The 26,652-nt window shown below is 45.3% G+C and overlaps 1 protein-coding gene across 1 annotated transcript in view; it reads left to right on the forward strand.

Annotated features, from left to right (window-relative positions):
* FTSJ3 (FtsJ RNA 2'-O-methyltransferase 3) overlaps positions 1-26,054 on the forward strand; it is a 177,047-nt gene extending 150,993 nt beyond the window's left edge. The window contains exons 14-22 of the mRNA XM_082266751.1: positions 208-410; positions 6,259-6,379; positions 9,911-9,995; positions 11,735-11,915; positions 13,580-13,665; positions 15,672-15,774; positions 18,756-18,939; positions 21,630-21,724; positions 25,616-26,054. Of these exons, the coding sequence (XP_082122877.1) occupies positions 208-410; positions 6,259-6,379; positions 9,911-9,995; positions 11,735-11,915; positions 13,580-13,665; positions 15,672-15,774; positions 18,756-18,939; positions 21,630-21,724; positions 25,616-25,796 (1,239 nt within the window). The 3' untranslated portion in view covers positions 25,797-26,054. The remainder of the gene's footprint in view (positions 1-207; positions 411-6,258; positions 6,380-9,910; positions 9,996-11,734; positions 11,916-13,579; positions 13,666-15,671; positions 15,775-18,755; positions 18,940-21,629; positions 21,725-25,615) is intronic.
* The last annotated feature ends 598 nt before the right edge of the window (positions 26,055-26,652 follow it).

A 26,652-nucleotide genomic window follows, 5' to 3' on the forward strand; every position in this document is an offset into this window, starting at 1 on the left:
CAGTTTCTGCCTAGTTTAGGAGTAGGACCTAGTTCCCGACTGGGACTTCGGTCTTAGCGGTTTTTAAGCTGTTTGCCTGACATTCAGCTTTCATTTTTGTTGTATTCTCAATAATCTGGGATTGCTAATTGATATGTATTCATGCACTGACATTACCTTTGCTTATATAAGAGTCTTAGCATATATGTCCTCTCCTTTTTTTTTTAGTTTTTGCAGACGTTGTCACAAGGAGACATGTCTGCCGCAGATGCTCTTGTGTCAGACTCCGCCCATGACGATGGAGATGTTGTTTTGTCAGACGATGAGAACCTGGAGGAGGACGAGATATCCCTTGCCAGCGATCTGGATGAGGATGACGTAGAGGAAGTGAGAAAGCATGAGAAAAATCTGCAGAATAAACAGAGGAAAAGGTAAGATGTGCCGCCTCAATATTTATAGAGGTAATATTTTATGTTTTATATTTTGCCAAAGTTAGTTTAGCATATCGCATGTTCATTTATACTGGTATTAAGCTAACTGGCAGGTTTATGATATAGAGCTAAACATTGCCTGCTTACATTTCAGTGTTGGCTTGAGTGTAAGTTAGGCTCCATTCACATCTCTGCGTTGCGGGAACTGGTGTTCCCGCATGCATTTTTTGGCGTGTTTCTTGCGTTAACATGCATTGCGCATAGGGTAGCCCATTCACTTGAATAGACTGCCCTACGCATAACAAACGCACCAAAGAAGCTCCTGTACCCCTCCCCCCTGTATTGTTGGGTACTCTTCAAAACCTATACCTGCCCAGTGAATCCAGCGTTGTTCCACTATGATCCATTTTTCCAGTGACAAAGCCTAGGTCCTCCTCACTGATTGGAGCTGGCTGCCTCTCCAAGGTTTATTGGTCCCTAATAATGCATACCAGGCCCGCCGTCTAGTCACTCTATGTCCCTGGAGCCTCCTGGGAGATGGGATGTGGTATCCCTGGAGGCTGCAGGACCGAGGATGCAACATTCTTGCCTAGGCAAGAATGGGTGGCAGGTTAATGGAAAAATTAAAAAAAAAAACATTGAAAAAATCCACAGTGTCCAATTGGAAAGGGTTGGAGGAGGACACATTCTTTTTTGGGAGTTAAGATTAACTACTCCTTTCCCTGCAATACAATCACCTCTCAGGGGTGCTGTACACGGTGTGATGAAGGTGGGTTAGATCTGTAGTACAGGAGACAGCCGACGCATTAAATAAGAACATAATATTCCAATATTAGTACTACTAATCAAACCTACGTTTTCCAGCAAGCCCATTTACGAGCACCAGATCAGCTCCTCTTGAACAGGACTGGCCATACAGTTGTGCTCAAAAGTTTGCACCCCCTTGGAGAATTAGTAAGATATGTACTGTTTTTAAAGAAAACATGAGTGAACAGGGAAAACACATTTCTTTTATTTCTTATGTGAATTATATTCTGTAACTGTAGGTCATAACAGAATGACACAATCATAAAACAAAACATGGTAAGTAAACTGATGAAACAACCCCTGGCAACTCGACCATAAAGCTTCTTTTTGTTCAAGTATCGTTGTGTTATGCTCCTTGCAACAACCACACCGTCTTTTTTTCCAGAGCAGCCTGCATTTTTTCTAAGGGGTTACCTGTGGGTGTTTCTTTGTATCCCGAACAATTCTTCTAGCAGTTGTGGCTGCAATCTTTCTTGGTCTACCTGACCTCGATTGGTATCAAGAGATGCCCAAATTTCCCACTTCTTAATAAGTTATTGAACAGTTCTGACTGGCATATTCAAGGCTTTGGGTATCTTTTTAAATCCTTTTCCATCTTTAATAATGTTCCCTTACCTTGATACACAGGTCTTTTGACAGTTCTTTTCTGCTCCCCATGGCTCAGTATCTACCCTGCTCAGTGCATCTAAATAAGAGCTTTCAAACTCAATGACTCTTTATACACAGACACTAATTGCAATTTAAAAAGCCACACATGTGGGAAATAAAACCTTTGTGTGTCTGTACCAAGGCCAAACATTCCAGGGGATGGAAACTTTTCATCAGGGCCATTTGGGTGATTTCTGTTATCATTATGATTTAATATCACAGAGTAGATAAAAAATGAAAAAATTTTTTCAACGACATACCTTGAAAAGTTTAAAATTCAAAACATTTCACCAAGGATACTTAAAAAAAATATTGCATAAATTACAACATCATTAATAGTCCATGAGAATGGAGTACTTATAGTATCTGGGCTGTTGACCCGTTTCACGAGACAACACTTGATTCGGCAGTAAAAACCGACTAACTTGTTTTAGGGGAGAGTTCCACAGCAATGTCTACAAACAAACAAAAGGTTTGTCAAACAAAAGGTAGCATCACCCCGACAATTGAAAATTCTAGTTCTTTTGATTCAATCTCGCAATAAATTCAAACAAAAGAGGCTTGTCACCATCCCAAACTATGACAATATCATCAATGTACCTGTGCCACAAAACTACATGGCACAGTTACATGGAGAGATAATTTCAGGAAAAAATGTGACAGTGTCGACCAATTGGCTTTTTCTCCCCCCCCCCCCTTCATTCTTGTTGGGGGGTAATGCTACCTTTTCTTTGATAAAATTCCGACTGGGTATGGGAAAATTCTGATTACCTAATTTGAAATGTAAGTGGACATTGCTGTGGAACTCTCCCCTAAAACAAGTTTTTTTTTTTCGCTTCTCTAAAGACCTGGTTTCTGTTTTCAGATATGAGGAACTGAATTCTCCTGAGGAAGCGAGTGTTGTTTCTCGAAACGTATCGAGAGCCCAGATACTATGTATAAGTACTGCATACTCCTGAATTATTAATTATGTTGAAATTTACAAAATCTGTTTCTCCTTCGTTCATTGACGGACACAGCTCCTGTTCCTCTTAACCTTTGGGATATACTGCCCCCTACAGGAGTAGGACACTAGGTAGAAAAAAAGTCTGGCTACACCTATGGGCAGTCCCAGGGGGTATACTCTCTCTCTCTGCTATAGGTACTCAGTTTTTTTCTGCCTAGTCAGAAGTAAGGACCTAGTTCCTTGCTGGGATCTCTGGTCCTGGCAGTTTTTCCTTGTTAGATATATTTTTTTTTTCCTGTTGTTTTTTTTTTTTTTTTTTTGCTGTGAGATCTACAATCAACTGCCGGACTGGGCGACGGGCTGGATAATCTAAATCCAGTGGTCACCCTTGTCTTGCCAGCGAGAGCGCCCAGACCTCAGCTCCGCTCTAGGACGGCCGCTACATAGCCCCACTGGACGGGGGCTGGCCTGCGAGTTAAAACGCCTCGCGAGGTCGCATACGACGTGTTTCGGCCCGAGTCGCAGCGTACTTCCTGGCCGACAACCCCCCCCCATTTCGATGAAGAGGAGGTTCTGTCTGGAGGGGTGCCTTTCAGGGCCTCCTGTAGTGGATCCAAGCGAACTTGGTCTGGTAAGTCGAGAGTGGGCTTCTCCAGACCCACGGACAAAGCTTCTATAGCGTGAAGGTTCGCCCTCACCCGTTTTGGGTGTGGGGGGGGGGGGGGACACAATCGCTGGTTTCTGGACCCGTGGACTTCCCTGGTACAAGACAAGTGGGTCCATGAAGTCATTCAGTCTGGCTACAAGATCGAGTTTCGCTCTTACTCTCCGGAAAGGTTCTTTCCTTCCAACTTGCGCCTGTCCACGGACAGCTTACAGGGTTACAGGTGTTTACTCAAACCTGTTAGAGTTCCCAGGAAAGAAGGCAAGGTGCATCCAATGCTGGACCTCAAGACACTGAACTGCTTTGTGTGGGTGCAGAAGTTCAGACTGGAGGTTATTTGCACAATGGGGGATTTTCTTCCCTCTATCGACATCAAGGATGCTTACCTTCACATTCCAATATGTGCTGGTCACCAGTGCTTCCTCTGGTTTGCCATGGGAGAGGAACATTTTCAGTTTGTGGCATTACCCTTTGGTCTCGCCTACGTTTCTCCGGTCTTCACAGAAGTGTTGGCCCCGGTGCTAGCATTTATACTCCAGCAGGGGGATTGCGGTACTGGGCTTCTTGAACAACCTCCTTCTGTGAGCAGAGTCTCCCACTGATCTGGTGGGAAACCTGGAGATAATTATACGAACTCTAAGGGAGTTCAGATGGATTCTGAATTTTCAGAAGTCTGCTCTGGTTTCGTCCACAAAGCTGGACTGTCTGGGTCTGAGTCTGGACTCGGCCTTAGCCAGAGTGCTTCTTCCTCTGGACAAACTCCAGAAGCTGTAGGCTGCATTTCATCTCCTGCTATCCAGCATAGGGCCATCCCTCCGGACTTCATTCGAGGTCTCTGCAAAGGGAGATTCTGGGCAAATTGGACAAGAATCCGCAGTCTCTGGAAAATCAAATCCAGCTGAGCTGGGAACGAAAGAGTCCCTGATGTGGTGGCTTCGTTCTTCAGCGATTCGACTGGGCAAATCCTTCCTCCCCTTGTATTGAACGGTGGTCACCACGGATGACAGCCTGTCCAGCTAGGGAGGCGTCCTCGGCAAAAATTCTGCTCAGGGGATCTGGACACTGGAAGAGTCCAGACTACCGATCAATGTCTTCGAACTCCGAGTGTTCAGACTGTGCCTGAAACATTGGACGGATCGTCTTCAGGGATGTCCAGTGCGCATTCAATCGGACAATGCCACAGCCGTCGATCACCAGGGAGGCACAAGAAGTGTCCTGGCGGGTCTGGAGGTAGCTGGCATTCTAAGGTGGGCAGAACGGTTCGTTCCAGTCCTCTCCGCTGTGCACATTCCCGGGGTGGAAAACTGGCAGGCGGACTACCTCATTCGGCAAGCGTTGGACCAAAGTCCCCTCATCAAGAGGTGTTTCATCAGTTGTGTCTCCGGTGGGGCATCCCCGAGGTGGATCTGTTGGTATCTTGGCTCAGTAGAAAGGTGCAGAGGTTTGTCATGAGATCCTCTGGCGGACGCCACAGACGCGCTGGTGGCCCTGTGGGGGTCAGTATTGTCTGATTTACGTCTTCCTTCCTCTCAAGCTTCTGCCAAGACTTCTACGCCAGATCAACGCAGAAAGGATTCCGATCATATTAGTGGCCCTAGACTGGCCTTGCCCGTGTGGCTGGTCACTGACGTTCCATGGAAGCTTCCTCTCATGGAGGATCTGCTGTCCCAAGGACCAATCTTCCATCCTGCTTTACAGTCGTTGGCTTTGACGGCTTTGCTGTTGAACGCCAGGTGCTGATGGATAGAGGTTTGTCTGAGTCAGTGATTTCAATGCTGTTAAAAGCTAGGAAATCTACTTCTAGGAAGGTCTACTATCCTACGTGGAAGACGTACATTGCGTGGTGTGAGTCTCTTGGAGGTTCATCCTCGCTCTTTTTCGGTGGCTCGGATCTTGACCTTCCTTTAACGGGGGGGGGGGGGGGTTGAGCAGAAACTGGCCTTGAGTGCTATCAAGGTCAGGTGTAGGCCTTAGCGGTCTTCTTTCAATGACACTTGGCTACACAGTTCCTTGTGCCGTACTTTTCTTCAGGGAGTTAGGCACTTGGCCCCTCCAATGCGGTCTTTGTTGCCACCATGGGACCTCAATTTGGTGCTCTTAGTACTCCAGAAGCCTCCTTTTGAGAATCTTCGGGCGATTCCCCTGCTTACGCTGTCCCAGAAGGTGGCCTTTTTGGTGGCTATCACCTCTGCGCGCAGGGTGTCGGAATTGGCAGCATTATCCTGTCGTTCACCTTAGTTGGTGGTTCACAGAAATTATGACATTGCCTTGCAGGATTTTTCTTTTTTTTTTACCACCAGCAGTTTACAACCGATTTAAATGTTAAATTTACGCTTTCAGGCTGGGTTCACACTTGTGCGATGACGGACATCCCGTGTGATTCGCACCGCATTGCTGTGCAGATCACATGCGATGTCTGTGCGATGCAAATTCAGCCAGATATCCTGTATGGCTGAAATCACATCATATTCGTACCAAAATGGTGCAGGACCCTTTATTTTGGTCTGCACTGGAATCGGATCACATGGGTGTTCACACGTATGCGATCAGATTCCTGCGCTATTTGACAGTTCGCATTGCGATCTGCAAACGGATCTGGGGGTGTCATTTATTTTACATAGACACCCCCAGCGGTTTTCAGAGCTTAATGTGAGATTCAGGTGCAAATCAGGAACCTCCACTGAATCGCAGGGTTTCCCGCATCACACCAGTGTGAAAGGTTTTATTATTCTGACATTGCACTGATAGATTCACAGGATCAACAATTCTTCCTCTGTTCTCAGGGTTCCAGAATCAGATCAGCAGACACACGAGGAGGATGAAGAATCAACAAATCCTCTGCTACTGTCCCTAGAGGATAAATCTGAGCGTGAGCAAAGAGATACAAATTTGTGGTTTGGAAAGGTGAGTCAGAAGTCTACCATAAAACTCCTTGTTTGGCTACTGAAAAGATTTATTAAATGGAACTCTATAGAGAGCAAACAGTTTATTGCCTCCCCGACCCCCGAGAAAAAATAATTCTATAAGTTCCAGTTTTCCTTTTGAAGGATGGTTCACACTAGAAAAACGCACTCCAGATCCGTTCTGGATGTTTCTCTGCATGCACGTTTTTAACGCCTTCCGGTGCGTTTTTTAAGCATTTCCAGGTGCATTTCAGGTGCTTTATTCCTGTTTTTTTCACTATACTAGGGTCCAGTGCATTTTTGATGTGTTCCAGTGCATTTTGATGTATTTATCGTTCATTGACGGACGCAGTCCTCTGATCCATATCAGAAGGGTCCCCCTGTGGGTCCTGGATACCGCGCTCCCGCGTGGGGCCGCCATTTTCCTGTTGCCTCCCCTGCTTCTATGACGGCGGCCATCTTGGTACACCCGTTTTCGGCCATTTTGCAGCAGTACGGGCATACAGAGATGGCCGCCGTCATAGAAGCAGACGAGGCTACAGGAAAATTGCGGCCCCACGTGGGAGCGCAGTATCCAGGACCCACAGGGGGGACCCTACTGATATGGATCAGAGGACTGCGTCCGTCAATGAACTTAAGAGAAAAGGATTTTACGGTAAGTCAAAAATCCAGTTTTTACTTCATTCCAGTGCAGGAAAAATGCAGCATGTTCTGCTTTTTTTTCTGGAACTGGATCGCCCTGGAACTGACTGCACTGGTGTGAACAGTGCCATTGGAAAACATATAACCTACTTTTCTTGCATTTTTGATGCAGAAAAAACGCATTGGACTGCATGTGGTGTGAACTGGCTATGAATCATATGTTGTAAGCGGAAAGACTAATCGGTTCTCTTTTTTCCCTCGCTGTTGTGTGCCAAAGGGCAGGGAACAGTGGCGCTCAACACGCACACATTAGTAAGCCAGACGAACCCTCCTCCTGTACAAGCAGAGAGCACAGAAAGTTATTCGCTCACAAAATCTCTGGTATATTTGCCAGACCAAAGGGAGTGAATAAGAGAAGTTTGTTGTTAGAGTTTGCACAATTTAAGGCAGGGGTCTCTAAACTTTTCAGTCCAAGGGCCACACCGTATATGGCACAAATATTTGGTCCCCCCCCCCCCCCCAATTAAAAACTGATTTATAATTAAATTAGTAAATATGTTTTACTTGGTGATTTTTTGTAATCCGCATGATATTCAGAATAGAGATAGAATTTCAGTAAAACAAAGCAAAAAATGTAAAAACTTGAGCCCACAAGATTCCCCCTACATCAGGGTCCCCATCAGAACAAACCCCCCCCCCCCCCTTACAGTCCAAATCGGAGTCCCCCTTATATCCGAGTCCCCTTTACATCACCGTCCCCATCAAAGCCCCACCCCTTCCATCAGAACAGACAAAAGATTTCCCAGCACACTTACCAGCCAGCATGCAAAACAACTGAATTGGCCATGTCTAACAGTTTACGGTAAAAATGGAGGGTTTTGTTTGCCCACTTTTGCAAATATATGCATAAGCTGCAATGCCCACTACAAGGGACCTCTCGATATATTGCGGTCCAAACTCTACAATTTCTGGAGGCTCCATAGAAGGAGCACATATAAAAATGGAGAGGTTAAGGGCAGGTGAGCCTGGAGGGAGCCCACCTCTCCTTAAAGGCACAGGGAAGTACGCAACGCCCAGCAAAAGAACAATGGTAGTGAGGGCATCCAGTGTGTCCCTGCACCTAAAGCCCCGTACACACGCACCGATTGTTGGCCGTAAATTTTCGGCCAATGTCCGATCGGCCGATTGTCGGCTTGTTAGTATGATGCTTCCGACAACCGACTGCGACTTTTCGGGCGAACAAAATCTGGTGTGCATGCTATAAAATTTTTGTTGGCCGTCACCAGAACGGCCAATTGTTCGTCAGTCAGTACAGATTTCGGCCGACAAAAGTCAGATGAGCAAGACTGGGCATGCTCAGAGAAGAAAAAACACACGAAAAGTAGACCAGAACATGACATCACTTCTGCAGTTGGTTGTTGTTGGCCGACAAAATTCGCGTGCAGTCTAGAGCACATTTCAACCAACACAACAACACTGGACAAAAGACGGCCGATCGTTCGGCCGACAATCGGTACGAGGCATTATTCAACTAACTGTACTGAAAAATGGCAACCACCCCAAACTGGTGGCCTTTGCAGTAAGGTGCACATGGAAGGACAATGCAAACAAACAAAAGATTTCCCCCTTACATTAGGGTTCCCATCAGAGACCCCCCCCCCTCCCCCTCTTACATCAGAGTCAGTCCCCATCAGAGACCCCCCTTGCATCAGGATCTCCATTGGAGTTCCCTCTTTCATCAGGGTCCCTATCACAATCCTTCCTTTTTTTTGGAGTCCTCCTTACATCAAGGTTCCCATCAGAGACCAACCCCCCCCCCCCCTGCTCCCTTGAATCAGGATCACCATTGTTGGCAATAATTCAGACTAGCGTGGCCCTAGGCATCAAAGTTCCTTCAGATATCTGGGAGCACTCAATGAGACACAGAGCCGGCAGGTACGATGTCACAGAATGCTCGCTTTATTCAGACAATGAAGAACTTTTTATAGAGAGAAAAGGGGAAGTCCCTTTTTCAGTATTATACATAAAATGATATATCAATTGTTTCAGTGACTCTTCATCACGCGCTTCAAGTCATGTACTTGTATGCAAGCCAAAAAAAGATAAAATATAATTGACACTATATCAAGCGTCTTCTCAGGGTCGTTTTGACCACAAAAGGAGAATGTTCTTGTTGAATAACTTTCAAGGGCATTTGCTTAGATAGGCTTTTTTAAATTAAGCTGAGTCTAGAGTTTTTAATTAGGTGTGCACCGACCTGACTTTTCTTGTCCCAATACCAATATCTGGCATTGTGTATCTGCCGATACCGATACCGATCCGGAACTACACACATACACATTAAGCATGCGGCTGCAGTTCAGAGCAAAGCCACTGCTTCATATGTATGGCTCCTCCATTCACAGGCGGAGTGCATCTGATATCACTCCGCCTGTGTGCCGGCCCTATACAGGAAGTAGCGGCTCCCATCCCATACTACTACTGCACCAAGGGACGGCTGAGCCGGGACTCAGCGATACCGGATCGGCCCGTGGATTGGTTCATTTTACCGATCCCCCGATCCAGCTATTGTGGCAGTATTGGCGCCGATATCCGATGCTAATATCGGATTGGTTGGTGCATCCCTATTTTTAATCACAAGATGGAGTTGAGGAAACAAAATGGAGGATAGATGTTCCTTCAACCATCAGAGTCCCCCCTTACATCAGGCTCCTTATCAGAGTCCCCCCTTACATCAATGTTATTAAAATCCCCTCCTAAATCAGGGTCCCCATCGGAGTCCCCCCTGACATCAGGGCCTTTGGTTACCTTCAGGATTGATTCCACAGATTTACCAGCATGTCATATTTTGTTTTGAGCATTTATGTTTAGTGGCTTTTTTTTGTTTCAGGGAATTTTCTCATCTGTACTACAATCTGATGCTGATGAGGAGATGGAACTTAAGCAGGCAAAAATTTTACAGGAGACCAAAAAAGGTATAGTACTGGAAACTAGGTAGGCTCATAACAGCATTGTATTTTTACATTTTATCAAAGGAGATTGTACTGACCAACTCAAAAATGATTAGTCTGGGACTTGGTGATTATGTACAGACATCACATCTAGTCTTCCTATACAGACATTTTCTGCTTTGCTCTGTGAGATTAACCCAACCGACAACACAACCACAAAATTAAGAACAGGTAATTGCTGCAACTGTTAAAAGGCAATTGGTCATTCTTCATTCACATAACGTCATATGATGTCCTCAGGTTGAAGTGGTTATATTGGGATGGTTCCTGTGCGCCTGCAGACATCGTCTTGGTATAAACATTTTCAGCTGGCAATTCCCTCTTTACCAGAAGTGATTTGAGTCCCTGAACAGCACGGGGCAGTGGACAGAAATGACACTTAAGCTGGATACACACTATACAATTTTCTTTAGATTTTTTCCTTTAGACTTACCAAAACCCCATAATATGAGGTCAGACCTAAACACTTTCAGTGTGTATGCAATCAGGAAAGCCCTTGCACTACATAGTTGAAGGTAAATCTAAAGGAAATCTACCAACAAAAGTTGTATAGTGTGTATCCAGCTTTAGTGTTCTTAACCGGTTCCGGACCGACCACAGCATATATACTGCGGCGGGCTGGCCCACCTGCGCAAACCGGCGTAGGGCTACGTCGGTCGCGCGCCTGCAGCTAGGGGGCCAGCGCACGCCGGTGGCTGCACGCTCCTGCCCCCACTCGGCAGCGAGGACTTCGATGCACGGGCAGGCAGCTCCGATTGCCGCCTGGCACCCGCGATCGTTCCCCGCTGAGAGAGGACGGTCAGCTGTTGTAAACACAGCTGACCGTTCTTCTCTCTGGAATGACCAGAGTGCCTGTGATCCTTCTATATAGAATCACAGGTCTCTGTGATCATTTAACAAGCCACGCCCCCATACAGTCAGAAACACGCCCCTAGGCTCACATTTAACCCCTTGATCACCCACAGTGTTAACCCCTTCTCTGTCATTATTACATTAACAGTGCATATTTTTAGCACTGATTACTGTAGTAATGTCACTGGTCCCCCCAGAAGTGTAAAAAATGTTAGTTCGGGGTCTGATCTGTCCGCTGCAATGTCGCAGTCCCGCTAAAAATCGCAGATCGCCGCCATTACTAGTAAGAAAAAAAAAAAACAATAAAAACAACACATTTTTCCCGTAGTTAGTAGACGCGATAGCTTTTACGCAAACCAATCAAAATACGCTTATTGCAATTTTTATGTAGCAGAAAACAAATTGGCCTAAAATGTTAAAGAATTTAGATTTTTTTGGGGGAATGTTATATAAATATATAATATAATTATAATATATAAATATATTTTTTTTCAGAATTGTCGCTATTTTTTTTGTTCATAGCGCAAAAAATAAAAATCGCACAGGTGAGCAAATACCACCAAAAGAAAGCTCTATTTGTAGGGAAAAAAAGACATCCATTTTTATTTAGGTACAGTGTCGCACGACCGCTCAATTGTCCGTTAAAGTAACGCAGTGCCGAATCGCAAAATATGGCCTGGTCATTAAGGGGGAAAAACTTCCGGTCCAGAAGTGGTTAATTGAGACACTATAAAGTGTACACACTATAGAGGGATATGCTTTGTTCATATTTCATGTCTGAGGTGCACAACCACTTTAAGACCTCTTGAATTAGTCAATACTTTAGGTAACATCCAATTGTCATTGCATAGAAACAAAGCCACAAGAAAAGAAGAAAGACAGAAAGAAAAAACGCCAATCTGAGGAAACCACAACAGAGGTCAACACAGAAACACAGTCCAGAGGTCCTGAAACGTCTGCGGAGGCGTCTAATCAGACTGCAGCTACTGAGGACTCCGGTGACTCTGATAGTGACAGCAGTGATGACGAAGGGTAAGATGGTGGGAAAGGTCCACTGTGAATTGTTAGTGACACAAGACAGTCTGTACCTATAATGTCTTCTCCAGAGAGAGATATAATTTTTCCCCTGTACAAATCATTAGTAAGACCTCATCTGGAATATGCAGTTCTGTTTTGGGCACCAGTTCTTGAAAAGGATATCAGGGAACTGGAGAAAGTGCAGAGAAGGGCAACCAAACTGATAAGAGACATGGAGGAGCTCAGCTATGAGGAAAGATTAGAGGAACTGAATTTATTCTCTCTTGAGAAGAGGAGATTAAGGGGGGAGATGGATGACCAACATGTATAATAAATACATAAGGGGTCCATATAGTGAACTTGATGTTGAGTTATTCACTTTAAGGTAATCACAGAGGACAAGGGGGCACACTTTACATCTAGAGGAAAAGAGATTTCGTCTCTAAATATGGAAAGGTTTCTTCACCGTAAGAGCTGTGAAAATGTGGAATAGACTCCCTCCAGAGGTGGTTCTGGCCAGCTCACTAGATTGCTATAGAGGCCTGGTTTCTTTCCTAGGTTTCTTACATAATATAAATGGGTACTAAATGGGTCCCTCAGCAGGGAGCATTGATAGTTATAAAAAACTATTAGATGGGCACCTTAAAGATCACAACATACAGGGGTATACAATGTACGGTTAACAGCAAACACACACACACACATCATAGGTTGAACTGGATGGACTGGTGTCTTTTTTCAACCTCACTAACTATGTTACTAATTAGTGATCGACCGTTATCGTTTTTTTGTTGCTGATACCGATATTTTGGCCAATGCATATCGATATTGGCCAATATTTTCGTACATTTGAAAAAAACATTTTTTTTTTATCTTTAGCACTTAACAGGTACTGTTGTGGAGGGATCTGGGGGTCTAAAAGACCCCAAACCCCTCTGCACTTAAAAGCATTCAAAACACCAAGTTTGGCTGTTTTGAATGCGGTCATTTTTTTAAATCTGGCGCTGAGTACCCAGAAGTGATGTCATGACATCACTTCCGGATTTTTTTACATGGAGACCCGATCAGAGCGGAATGCGGCTCTGATCGGGCCTTCGGCGGCCGTGCAGGTAGGATGCCCGGGTCTCCTGGCGGGACGGGAGACCCGGGCGAGCCGCGGAAGGCGGCAGGAGGGGGCGTCCCCTCCCGCTCCTTGTAATGACAGCCGAGCGGCTTCTCAGCCGCATTGGTTGTCATTACAAGACAGCCGACCGTCGCTATGGACGGCGGTACCGGGTGATGCCTCTAGCTGCAGGCATCACTCTGGTACAAGCACTTTCCAGAAATATTGGCAATATCGGTCACCTTGGTGGCCGATTCCGATATATCGGGGAAAGTGCAGATCAACCTCGATCTATCGGCTTTGCCAATAATCGGTCGATCACTATTACAATATTTATAGGGAAAGTTGCTCCAGGGAATATCTGATTGCCTCTCGGGGGATCAGGAAGGATTTTTTTCCCCTGCTGTAGCACATTGGATCATGCTTTGCTGGGGTTTTTTCGCCTTCCTCTGGACCAACTGCGGGTATAGGATTGTGTATATGGGATTGTATGGTTGGGTTTTTTATTGGTTGAGCCAGGTGGCTTTGTGTCTTTTTTTCAACCGACTAACTATGTAACTATGTGTGTGTCATGTAGGCATATAAAGTCTTTGAAGAAGAATCTTGGAAAAAGAGAAAAGGAGGAGACGGATGACTTTGAAGTGGTTCCAGTAGAACGTCCAGGTTGGTATTTTAAATTTGGGTTCCAGTTTATAGCAGGGCGTTTTCAAAGAAAACAAAATGCCTGGTTTACCATGTTGTAACATTACTTTTTAAACACATAAAGTTATAAGGTGATACAGGAAGAATGATACGAATGATCATTGTTTAATGTATTCTGTTAAGACCAGCTCCAGCCATCAATATAAGGCCATTACATAACAATAAGTGCCGGGTCGCCTCACAGGTCGCCGTAGGTCGCCTTCCATAGGGAAGCTGCGGACCCGTTCTAATAGGAGCGACTCAAGTCGCTCCGACCTAGAAAAAGGGTCCGGAGCTTCTTTGGGGCGGCCCGGAGGCGACCGCCATAGACTTCAAGTTATGAAGTCTGTGGCGGCCGCCCTGAGGTCGCGGCGCGAAGTAGCGTCGCTGCAGTGTGAACCGGCACTAACCGTTCCTTGCCAAAACATTTAGACTGTTGTTGGTTGAGCTATACAATGAGGAAATTGTGGTGATACGCACTGAAAATCAAGGCAGGGAAAAAAAATGCTACTTTGGTTAAATCTTAACTCTGTGCTACCTGAATTCCCTTCCCTTAACCACTTTACCCCCAGCCCTATTTCGGACACTTTTTGTTTACAAGTTAAAATCAGTATTTTTTCCTAGAAAACTACTTAGAACCCCCAAACATTATATATATTTTTTTAGCAAAGCCTCTGGAGAATAAAATGTCGGTCATTGCAAAATGTTTTGTCACGCGGTATTTGCGCAGCGGTCTTTAAAACGCCATTTTTTGGGAAAAAATTTAAAAAATCACATTTCACTGCATTTAAAAAATACTAAACAGTAAAGTTATCCCATTTTTTTTGTATATTATGAAAGATGATGTCACGCCGAGTAAATAGATACCCAACATGTTACGGTTTAAAATTGCGCCCCCCCCCCCGTGGGATGGCGACAAACTACGGTCAATAGAGATCTCAATCTGCGACGCTTTAAATTTATTTAACGGTTACCAGTTTAGAGTTAGAGTGTAGCTCTTTTTTTAAAATTATTGCCCACACTCTGGCGATCACGGCGATACCTCACATGTGTGGTTTGAACGGCGATTTAATTTGCGGCTCGACTTGTGTATACGTTTTTTTTGTGCGCGAGCTAACGGTGACGGGGGCGGCTAAAATTTATTTTTTTTTCTTCCTATTTATTTCATTTTTCTTTTTAACTTTATTACAGGTTTTTTAAAAAAAAAAAAAATCTGATCACTTTTATTGCTGTCACAAGCAATGTAAACATCCCTTGTGACAACAATATGTAGTGACAGGTACACTTTATGGATGGATCGAGGGTCTAAAAGACCCTAAACCCCTCCACTACACTTACCTGTATGCAAAACGCCGAAAACGGCATTTTTGCATAGAGCCGTTTTTCAAATCTGCCGCCTTTTGCAGCACAGTAACCCGGAAGTGACGTCATGGACGCCGCCTCCGGGTTACGTCATCGGAGACCCGATCGAAGCCGTTTCCGGCATTCATCGGGACTCCATCCAGCCGGCGGACGTGCCGGCTGGGTGCTCGGGGCTTCCGGTGGGACGGGAGCCCCCCAAGCAAAGCCACGGAAGGCGGCAGGAGGGGGACGTCCCCTCCCGCTCACAAGCCGACCGTCGGCTTCAAACCACGGTACCGGGATGATGCGCCTAGCTAGAGGCATCATCCCGGTATAACCCCGCAAAGTTACCCGACGTACAGGTACGTTAGAATGCAGTAAGTGGTTAAGACCCCCTACACCAGCAGTTCTCAACTTCTGTCCTCAGGACCCACTAACAGGCCAGAGTTTAAGTATTACCTTGGGGAGATGCAGACTAGAATACTGCAATCACTGAGCAGCTAATAGTATCACCTGTGATGTATTTCAGTTATCTTGCAAACCTGTTAGTTGGAGCTGAAGACAGGAGTTGAGTTGTACATCTTTACACTACACATTGCTGTTTTCTGAAAATAGTTTTTGCTCACCCCTGGTTTTTGTTTTTGCAGTAAAACGATCCCGTGTCCTGGATCCAGAAGGTCTGGCCATTGGAACTATTATTGCCACATCTAAGAAAGCCTCCAGAGACCTGGTAGACCACTCATTTAACAAGTCAGTACTTCTTCGTTGACGCTTCTGGTATATATTCCTATAGATACTCTATTGGGGGTCAAATAGGTCGATAGCATCGCACTGTAATCAATCTGCATAATAGCTAAACCACAGACCTTTGTTAAAAGGACCCTTTCACCAACCTAAAAATTGCAATTAAAAAGCACAGGCAAATCAGATATTTTATATACTTCCTTGCAGGGTTTTTCCTTTCCATAAATTATTTTTTATTCACTTTCATTGGCTAGAAAATGTGGCTACTCCCAGAAGAATAAATTGCCTAGCACAGCCCCCTCTCCCTTACTCTGTGCACATCGTAGTCCTTTCCTCTTGTGGGAGTTTCTAATTACTGTCTCTGCCCCTCCTCTCATCTCCTTAGATAACCTTAAGGCCCCTTTCACACTGGCTTTTCCGATCCGGTCCGCCTGTCAGTTTTTCAGGCGGACCGGATCGGATGCTCCATGTAGCCCTATGGAGCAGCGGGGGTCAGCAGAGACATCTCCACTGACACCCGCTGCTATCCGATCCGATCCTGTGAAATCTGGACGGATGGAAACCCTATTTTCCATCTGTCTGGAGGATCGAATCGGATGAAAACGGACAGGCGGTCCGTTCTCATCCGATCCCCCTATAGAGGAGAGCAGGGATCTGACAGCTCCATCTCTGCACACACAGCGGAGACGGAGCTGTCATCCGCCTGCTCAGCGGGGTTAGGCGGGTCGATATCTGCTGAGCAAAACGGACTCCGTCGGAAGCACCGCCCGTGTGAATGGAGCCTTATTTTCGCTGTCAGTGAAGCAGGGATAGGCGGCCTTGGCACTTCAGCTGTGGGTACCCCTACCCCTGCTAAAATGTATCAATTGAGTGGAGCAGGAACACCTACCACTGCAATTCACAGGAAATCACTGAAACATAAGGAAACCATAACCTCTTATATAGTTGTTACTGCAACAGTTATCCCCATAGAGCAGTGGTCCTCAACCCTGGCCTACAGGGCCCACTAACAGGCCAGATTTTAGGTATTACCTTGGGGAGATGCAGACTAGAGTACTGCAATCACTGAGCAGCAAATGATATCACCTGGGATGTATTTAATTTATCTTGCAAATCTGGCCTGTTAGTGGGCCCTGTAGGCCAGGGTTGAGGACCACTGCCATAGAGAGCTTTCCTCTGTCGCTCCTGTGACAATTATACATTTTTAAATTTCCTATGAATGGCTCTCTGGGGATAATAGTCATCTGGTTGCTCCTGGCCCTTGCCGTGTGCCTCCACAGCAAGCTGCTTGCTCTGGGGTGGCACTCGTGCTAATAAGCAGTGACAGGTTTTCTTTATGGAGGGATCTGGAGTCTATAAGACCCCAAATCCCTCCTCTGCACTTAAAAGCATTCAAAACGCCAAGTTTGGCTGTTTTGAATATTGTCTTTTTTTTTAAAAAAATCTGGCGCCTTTAACCACTTAAGCCCCGGAAGATTTTACCCCCTTCCTGACCAGGGGGTATTTTGCGATTCGGCACTGCGTGACTTTAACGGACAATTGCGCGGTCATGCGACGCTGTACCTAAACGAATTTGACGTCCTTTTTTTCCCACAAACAGAGCTTTCTTTTGGTGGTATTTGATCACCTGTGCGATTTTTTGATCATGCGCTATAAACAAAAAAAGAGCGTCAATTTTGCAAAAATAACAATATTTTTCAAATTTTTTTTATATGAAATTCCCCAAAAAAAAAATTAAAAAATCAAAAATTTTTAACATTTTCGGCCAATTTGTTTTCTGCTACATATGTTTGGTAAAAAAAAATCGCAAAAAGCGTATTTTGATTGGTTTGCGCAAAAGTTATCGCGTTTACTAACAAAGGGAACGATTTATGTCATTTTTGTTGTTTTTTTTTTAACGCGTAATGGCGGCGATCTGCAATTTTTTTTGCGGTACTGCGACATTGCAGCGGACAGATCAGACCCTTGACTGACATTTTTGACACTTTTGGGGGTACCAGTGATATTACTGCAGTAATCAGTGCTATACATATGCACTGTTACTGCAAAATTACACTGGTAGTGAAGGGGTTAACTTTATTTGAGAGGGAGGGGCTGTGTGTGTCCCTAGGGGCGTGATTCTAACTGTGATTGGCTGTCTGTTGAGCTGTAGAAACAGTGATCAATGGTTCTACATAGTAGAACCGTGTGATCACAGTTTCTACACTGGAGGATGACAGGCGGCTTGTTTACACAAGCTGCCTGACTTTCTCCCTCTGCAGCGGCGATCGCAGAGTGACCGGCGGACATCGGGTCCGCCGGTCACATGCGCGGGGGGTCCGTGACCATGCGGGAGCACGCCTCCGGCAGCGCGCGCTCGCTCCCTAGCCCCTCACAGGCTAGCGACGTAGACCTACGTCGCTTTGCCTGTGAGGGGCTGACTGCCAACGTAGATAGTTGTGCGGCAGTCGGCAAGTGGTTAAGGCTCTAGTAACTGGAAGTGATGTCATGACATCGCTTCCGGGTTACTACAATCGTAGACCGGATCAGAGCCGATTCCAGCTTTGTTCGAGTCCTCGTCCAGCTGGCGGACATGCCGGCTGGTCGCTCGGGCCTCCTGGTGGGACGGGAGACCCGGGCGGAGTGGTGGAAGGCGGCGGCGGGAGGGGGGGGGGGCGTCCCCTCCCGCTGCTTGTAATAACAGCCGAGGGACTGTTTAGCCGCATCGCTTGTCATTACAAGAAAGCCAACCGTCGGCTCTAAAAAACAGTACAGGGGTGCAGGCATCACTCCAGTACAACTACTTGAAGCAATATCAGTCATATCGGCAAGTTTGTGGCCTATACCTATACTGTACTTCGGGTGACAATCGAACGATCCCTAGTTTAACCCCTTTCTCACTTTATTGCGTAATACAAAGATAGAAATTTTGACTTTTTTTATTGTACATTCTGTATTTTATCCTCATGTTGGCTACATTCTCAGCTTCATTTTCCACCTTTCCACAGGCGTGCTTTTAATGAGGATGAAGACGAACTTCCAGACTGGTTTATCTCTGAGGAACGCAAGCATCGTAATGTCCAGGTTCCTGTGGACCGCCAGACAATGGAGGAATACCGCCAAAGGCAACGAGAGCTGGACGCTCGACCGATTAAGAAGGTGGCTGAAGCAAAAGCCAGGAAGCGAAGAAGGGTGAGATGTCTTGTAATTATGATTGGAATGACAGGCGGCCTCGGGCAAAGCTGACAGAGAAACAACAATTCACCCAGTCCAGTTAGCTGGCATTAAATATAGGTTTGAAATACAACATTAATAACTCGAATTCTGTACAGTAAAGATATGGCTTAGAATGATGGTGCTCGCACTGTTAGCCACCCAGGCTTAATTGCATTGTACAGTGCTGTCCGTCTAGCATGTTCTTTTGGGTCTCGAGGGGGATGGTCTTGGAAGGAAGATTCCAGGCAGGATCTCAGTAGTGTAATGATCAGTATAGTGTTCGCAGAAAAGAATAATGGAGAGCTACACTATGTATGAGCCTGAAATAGAATATTTATCTCATATCGTATACACCAGGGGTCTTCAAACAATGGCCTTCCAGTTGTTCAGGAACTACAATTCCCATCATGCCTAGTCATGTCTGTGAATGTCAGTTTTACAATGCCTCATGGGACGTGTAGTTCTGCAACAGCTGGAGGGCCGTAGTTTGAGAATCCCTGATATACAGCAACGTTTTTCAGGGGCTTCTACATACCTCTTAAATAGGGCTCAAAAAGTTTACATTTTTTAAATGATTAAATATGCATCTAATATAAAATATATACCCAAATTTTTAAAAAATGTATACTTTTTTTTTTAATTAGCCTAGTTGAAGGGAGCATGGGGAAGCCCCTGCAACACATTGGCATATATAAGGAGGTATTCTATTGTGGGCTCATCACAGTGTGGTCTACTCTTCTTCTTTTCTGTGGATATGTTCCCAGGCACCCGTTGTGGCTTTTTCCTGTATAAGAGCAGCCTTTTTGGGGATAATTTACCTCCGGACATAGATTCTCTTCATCCAAAAAGAACCCAAGACTGATCACACTGGCTTAACCACTTCTGGACCGGAAGATTTCCCCCCTTAAAGCGGAGTTCCACCCAAAAGTGGAATTTCCGCTTTAGGTAGTTCTAACCCCCTGACATGCCACATTTGGCATGTCATTTTTTTTTGGGGGGGGGGGGGGGACCGGGTACCTAGTTTTGACAGGTACCCGCTCCCACTTCCGCTCGGAGCGCCGCGGCGCCCTGAGCGGAAGTTCTCCTCTCCCCCCTCCCTCCCTGCAATCTTCTAGGACATGTCAGAGGTCCCAGAAGATTGCCGGCCAATCACGGCGCGTAGCGCAACTCGCGCATGCGCAGTGCGTACCCGGCGGTGAAGCCGCAAACTGTCACAGCCGGGTGCCCACATCAGTGATGTCGGCGCCGCAGAGCAGAGAGGGAGAAGAGCGAGGCTTCGGGTGGCCGCATCGCTGGACAGGTGAGTGTGTGAGGCTGGAACTCCGCTTTAATGACCAGGCCATATTTTGCGATTCGGCACTGCGTTATTTTAACGGACAATTGCGCGGTCGTGCGACGCTGTACCCAAATAAAATTGTTGTCTGTTTTTTCCCACAAATAGAGCTTTCTTTTGGTGGTATTTGATCACCTCTGCAATTTTTATTTTGTGCGCTATAAACAAATAAAGAGCAAAAATTCTGAAAAAAAAAAAACAATATTTTTCACATTCTGCTATATAACATTCCCTCAAAAAAATAATAAAAAAAATATTTTAACATTTTAGGCCAATTTGTTTTCTGCTACATATTTTTGGTAGAAAAAATCCCAATAAGCGTATTTTGATTGGTTTGCGCAAAAGTTATCACGTCTACTGACTACGGGAAAGATTTATGTCATTTTTATTTTTTTTTATTAGTAATGGCGGCGATCCGCGATTTTTTGCGGGGATGCGACCAAGCGGCGGACAGATCGGACCCCTAACTGACATTTGTGCCACTTTTGGGGGGACCAGTGACATTACTACAGTAATCAGTGCTTAAAATATGCACTGTTACTTTAATAATGACACTGGCGGGGAAGGGTTAACACTGTGGGTGATCAAGAGGTTAAATGTGAGCCTAGGGGAGTGATTCTAACTGTATGGGGCGGAGCTTATGGAATGACCAAAGAGACCTGTGATCCTATATAGAAGGATCACATGGGCTCTATGATCATTCCAGAGAGAAGAACGGTCAGCTGTGTTTACAATAGCTCACCATCCTTCTCTCTCAGCGGGGAGCGATCGCGGGTGTCAGGCGGCATTAGGAGCCGCCTGCCCCTTGCATTGGAATCCCCGCTGCCCAGTGAGGGCGGGAGTGTGCCGCCAGTGGCGAGCGCTCGCCCCCTAGCAGCCGGCGCACAACTGATGTATATCCCTATGTCGGTTCAGGCAGGAGGGCCAGCCTGCCGCAGTATATATGCAGTGGGCGGTCCGGAACTGGATAACAGAATCTTTTGATAGGTAAAACCATTTGTATATGTGTAATGATACTGTGCATTTAGTGGTTTACCTGGAATTTATCTGCTGCGCCGCTACCACTTGATAATGTCCTACTCTTGCTGCAAGCTCCAACCCTACAGATTGTGTCTGCGTTTGATGACATAGGTTACTGGGATGCAGATTCTGATTCTCTGTGCTGGTTTCTCAATGACTTTACTAACACAATGCCACTGATGATCCATGTTACATAGTGAATACCTTGTCACATTGCTCATTGGCAGGATGGGCCTTGCCTGTGGCCTAGAGTTTCTGGGAAATAAGAGAATCGCATGTATAAGTAACATTTTTTTAATGTTTTATTCTGCAGATGCTAAAAAAGATGGAGCAAGCCAAGAAAAAAGCAGAAGCAGTGGTTAACACCATAGACATCTCAGAGAGAGAAAAAGCATCTCAGCTTCGCAGGTGGGTGACTTTCTCGGGGAGTTGTATGGGAATTAAAAATAAACCTTCATACTCACCTCTGTGCTGCAACTATCCCACATCCACTCTAAGACTGAGAACTGTACAGTCACATGACTGCTGATCACTAAGTTCTCATTCTTCTTGGAACAGAGCAGTGACTGTCAGTCACCGGTCTTCACTCTGCCCCTCCAGTGCTCACTGGAGAAGGGATGGGCACAGCTGGCTTTGGTCTCAGCTGCACACTGAAAGCCAGCTATCAATAAGGCAGCTTGGTGGGCCTCAAAAATGTGGTTGGAGTCCTTCCAGAACCTCTGTGATCTCAGCAGACCGTGAACTAAAGCTGACTCTGGGTCACAGGAGCACAACATTAAGTGCACTCTTTTATAACCCACAAAAGAAGCATGGCCAAAAAAAAAACTGGCCATACTTCTCGTTTAAAGTGGAGTTCCACCCATTTTAGTAACTTTAGATGTATGTAATCCCCTTTTTTTTTGCTAGTTAATACCTTATTTTCTTCTTTTTCATCCTCTCCTCACTTCCTGGTCTGGCCGCCGATCGGCGATTACATCATTCAGCGATTCGCAGGGGGTGCTGGGATGTATCTCATGGCATGAAATCTCGCATTATTACACAGGAGTCCTATGGTGTAGTGTTTGTATTGAGGCCATGCTCTGCCCCGCCTCTTCTCAGTGAGCGAGGACTGAAAGCATTATATCCTCACTGAGCTCACAGAGAGGAGACGGGGCGAAGGCGGGGCAGAGCACGGCCTCAGTACAAACAGTACAGTACAGCTCACTGAGAGGAGGCGGGGCAGAGCACGGCCTCAGTACAAACAGTACAGTTTAGGACTCCTGTGTAATAATGCGAGATTTCATGCCATGAGATACATCCCAGCACCCCCTGCGAATCACCGAATGACGTAATCGCAGATCGGCGGCTGGACCCGGAAGTGAGGAGAGGAGGAATAAAGAAGAAAATAAGGTATTTACTAGCAAAAAAAAAAAAGTTTCCATTGGTAAAAGTAGTTTTAAAGGGGATTACATAGATCTATGTAATCCAAGTTATTAAAAATGGGTGGAACTCCACTTTAATATAGAAATACTAAGACTGGGTAGGGCCTCCCTTTACACTCAATTCTTTGTGGCAAAGATCACACATTTCACAAACATTTCTTTAGGATTCTAGTCCATGATTGCATCCCATTGCTGAAGATTTGTTAGCTGCACATTCATGCGAAGAATCTCCTGCTTACCACATCCCAAATATTTTCTATTGAATTCAGATCTGGTGACTGGCCTACCATCTTTATGCCTCAGCAGAAACTGAAATTCATCAGACTAAGCTACATTTCTCTTTCCTTCATTGATGGACACAGCTCCTTATCTTCTAAACCCCCTTGGGTTATACTGCCCTCTACAGGAGTAGGACACTAGGCAGAGAAAAAGTCTGGCTACACCTATGGGCAGTCCCAGGGGGTATACTCCCTCTTTCTGCTATAGTCAGGAGTATGGACCTAGTTTCTTACTTGGATCTTTGGCCCTGGCAATTTTTTCTTTTTAGAGTTTTTTTCTCCTGGTTTTGTCCTGTGAGATTTACAATCAACTGCGATGAATCAGAGAAATAGATTTTAAGGTAGTCAAAAATCCCATTTTTTTAGGGTCCCCCAGATGGGTTATGCAATAATGTACTAGTATGCATGCACAATATCTTAAATTGCAATCAACAAGAACCCATATACATATCAGGCACCAACATATATATGAGAGCGTTCTTCACCAGACATTGGCGCTGATCATGTGTCCAATCCCTACTTGTGACAGTTTGTATTTTGGAATGAAATTTATGCAGGTCACTGCAGCTCCTCTTGTACTCCACTGGGTGGGGGATGTATATCAGATTCCAAACTGTAAAAAAGATGGACGCCCGGGACCAGCCAGGTCGATCACAGTGCAGCGCTAAAGGGCTTGGATTGACAGGTAAATATGGCATAATATGCTAAGATATTGTGCATCAGATTCCAAACTGTAAAAAAGGGGAGCGCACGCAGACCTCGGATAATAACGTTTTATTATAGGACAATACAATACAATACAATAAGGTTGCACTTACATTTAGGTCCTTGCAGGACAAGCACATCAGCATATCAACGGTAGCTTCTAGCTCCTCCCGTCCCTCCGGGGTGACCTCCGGACTTGTCTATCGCAGCAGACGCCGCTCTAGCCCGCTCTCTGCCACTTCCTGCTTCTGGCTTCCCCCGCCGGATCACAACATGCTGATGCTTGTGCGCCTGCGCACCCGCCCGCCGTCATTCACCGCCGGATAGTTTGTGAATGACGGCGGGTGCGCGCGCAGGCGCAGGAGCATCAGCATGTTGTGATCCAGCGGGGGGGGGGGGGGGGGGGGGGGGCAGAAGCAGGAAGTGGCTGAGAGCGGGCTAGAGCGGCGTCTGCTGTGATATACAAGTCCGGAGGTCATCCCGGAGGGACGGGAGGAGCTAGAAGCTACCGTTGATATGCTGATGTGCTTGTCCTGCAAGGACCTAAATGTAAGTGCAACCTTATTGTATTGTATTGTCCTATAATAAAACGCTATTATCCGAGGTCTGCGTGCGCTCCCCTTTTTTACAGTTTGGAATCTGATGCACAATATCTTAGCATATTATGCCATACTTACCTGTCAATCCAAGCCCTTCAGCGCTGCACTGTGATCGATCCGGCTGGTCCCGGGCGTCCATCTTCGCCCGGTCTTCTTTCTGGGTTCTGTGCCTTTGGCCGCTTGAATGGCCAGGCCGTGATGATGTTGCGCATCCGTACAGGAGTCACATTGCAGCGGCACAGATTGGGGCCGTAAACGTTCGCTAACCTGCACATGCACGGCTCGGTGTACATCACGACCGACATGTAGGAGGAACGTTTATGACAGAGGTGACCGATGGGTCTCTTCTGTCATACATCCCCTGCATGTCAGCCACTTTTCACAGCACTGACTTCACTAACACTTTATTGTTTGGACAATTCCAAACGTTCTCTGTGGACATTAACCTCCCTGGCGGTATGATTATGTCAGGAATTACATACCAAAAGCGGTACAATTGTTTTCATGGAAATTTGGCGTTATGTATTATAGGCCTATAATTCTTAGTAATTACTGACTTAAACCTGACCAAAACAAGAGTCTAGTGATAAATTTGAAACACAAACGCATGAATTATAATCGAATCAATAATATAATTTTATTATTTAATATATAATATATATAATAAAATTATATTATTGATTAGATTATAATTCATGCATTATATATTATATATATATATATATATGTGTACGTGTATGTGTGTGTATATATATATATATATATATATATATATATGTGTAATATATAACGCATGAATTATAATTGAATCAATAATATAATTTTATATATATATATGCATATATATATATATATATATATATATATATATATATATATATATATATATATATAATATAAAATGTGTTATGTGTTTTGTGCAACGTTTTTTTTTTTTTTTTATTTTGAATTTCCCTCCCTAGTTCCGCTCCCATGCAGCATTGCTGCTGCAGGGAACGGAAATAGGAAGTGATCAGACCGACGGTGGACGGAGGAGCGGCGGGACTCTCTGCTGGCGGTCACAGCAATGAGAGATCATCGCTGGATCGCCAGGATAAGGTAAGAGAACACCGCTGCGCTCTCTGCCTATCCACCCCGAGCGTGACTCGGGGTTACCGCTCCTGATATGAAAAACCAACCCCGAGTCACGCTCGGGATTACCGCCTAGGAGGTTAAGACTAAAGTGTACCTGCCTTTTATCAGTTGATATTTCTGTACTATAGTTCACTTATTACTTCTTGCTGTTTACATTTGCAGTATATACAAGAAAGCAGGCCTTGGGAAGGAGAAGCGCCAAGTGACATATGTGGTTTCCAAAAAAGGTGTTGGAAAGAAGGTGCGCCGTCCTCCCGGAATCAAAGGGCAGTTTAAGGTTGTGGATGGGAGAATGAAGAAGGACATGAGGGGAGAGCAGAGACAACAGAGGAAGAGGAAGTAGTTGTCATATGGGGAATTTTAAGTACCTGCATGGGTCATGTGACTACTCTATAGATATTATATATCTTGTATGAACAGATCTCTGTAGTCTACTACCAGTTACTGTTTGCCTTCATGCCACAATGAAGGTACCCCTTTGAAACTGAAGCTCGTTTTTGTTGATGACAACTTTTGGGCTCCAGGTTGGCACCAGTAAATAAATTAAACACAAAGATTTGTGTGCTTGGTATTTCTCGATTAAAGGACAACTGTACCTGTATTATAAGCTGTCCTAATGAATCATCCATCCCCCACCACCCACTCCTTTTTTTTTTTTTTAATGCGTATGCACACTGCCACCCTATTCATTCCTATAGGAGAGCCTGACTCATGGCGGCCTCCAGCGGAATTCAGCTCTCCCATAGGAATGAGTGGGACTGCGGCACATGTGCACTAATAGGAAACGACGTGCGATGCAATTAGGGATGCACAGTAAAAAAAGATGGAGGAAGGCAAATATTATACAAGGTTGCTAAACTCATGGTGGAAAGGGAATTCCTTCTTAAAGGACACATTGTTCTAAAGGCACGGGTGTTCTTCAAAATCAACCTAAGAAGTCTCTTGTGGATCACTAGCTATTTGCAATCTACTCCATGAGCAGGGGTTCCTTACTTGGGCAAATTCCAGTTCTTAAGCACGTTGTCTAGATTGGTTTGTGGAAGAACCGGGGTCATTGAGAGCTTTTTTAAAGCTACCACAGAGCATTACCGTACATCGGCAAATAAAGCATTTGCAAAAAAGCTGAATGGATGCACAAGATGATACACAGAAATCTACTTTCAGGCCTCATCGTTCCTTACAGCTGCCAATCATGTTTA

This window comes from Pelophylax lessonae, assembly GCF_965119305.1.
Source record: "Pelophylax lessonae genome assembly, chromosome: 9".
NCBI classification, from domain to species: Eukaryota; Metazoa; Chordata; class Amphibia; order Anura; family Ranidae; genus Pelophylax; species Pelophylax lessonae.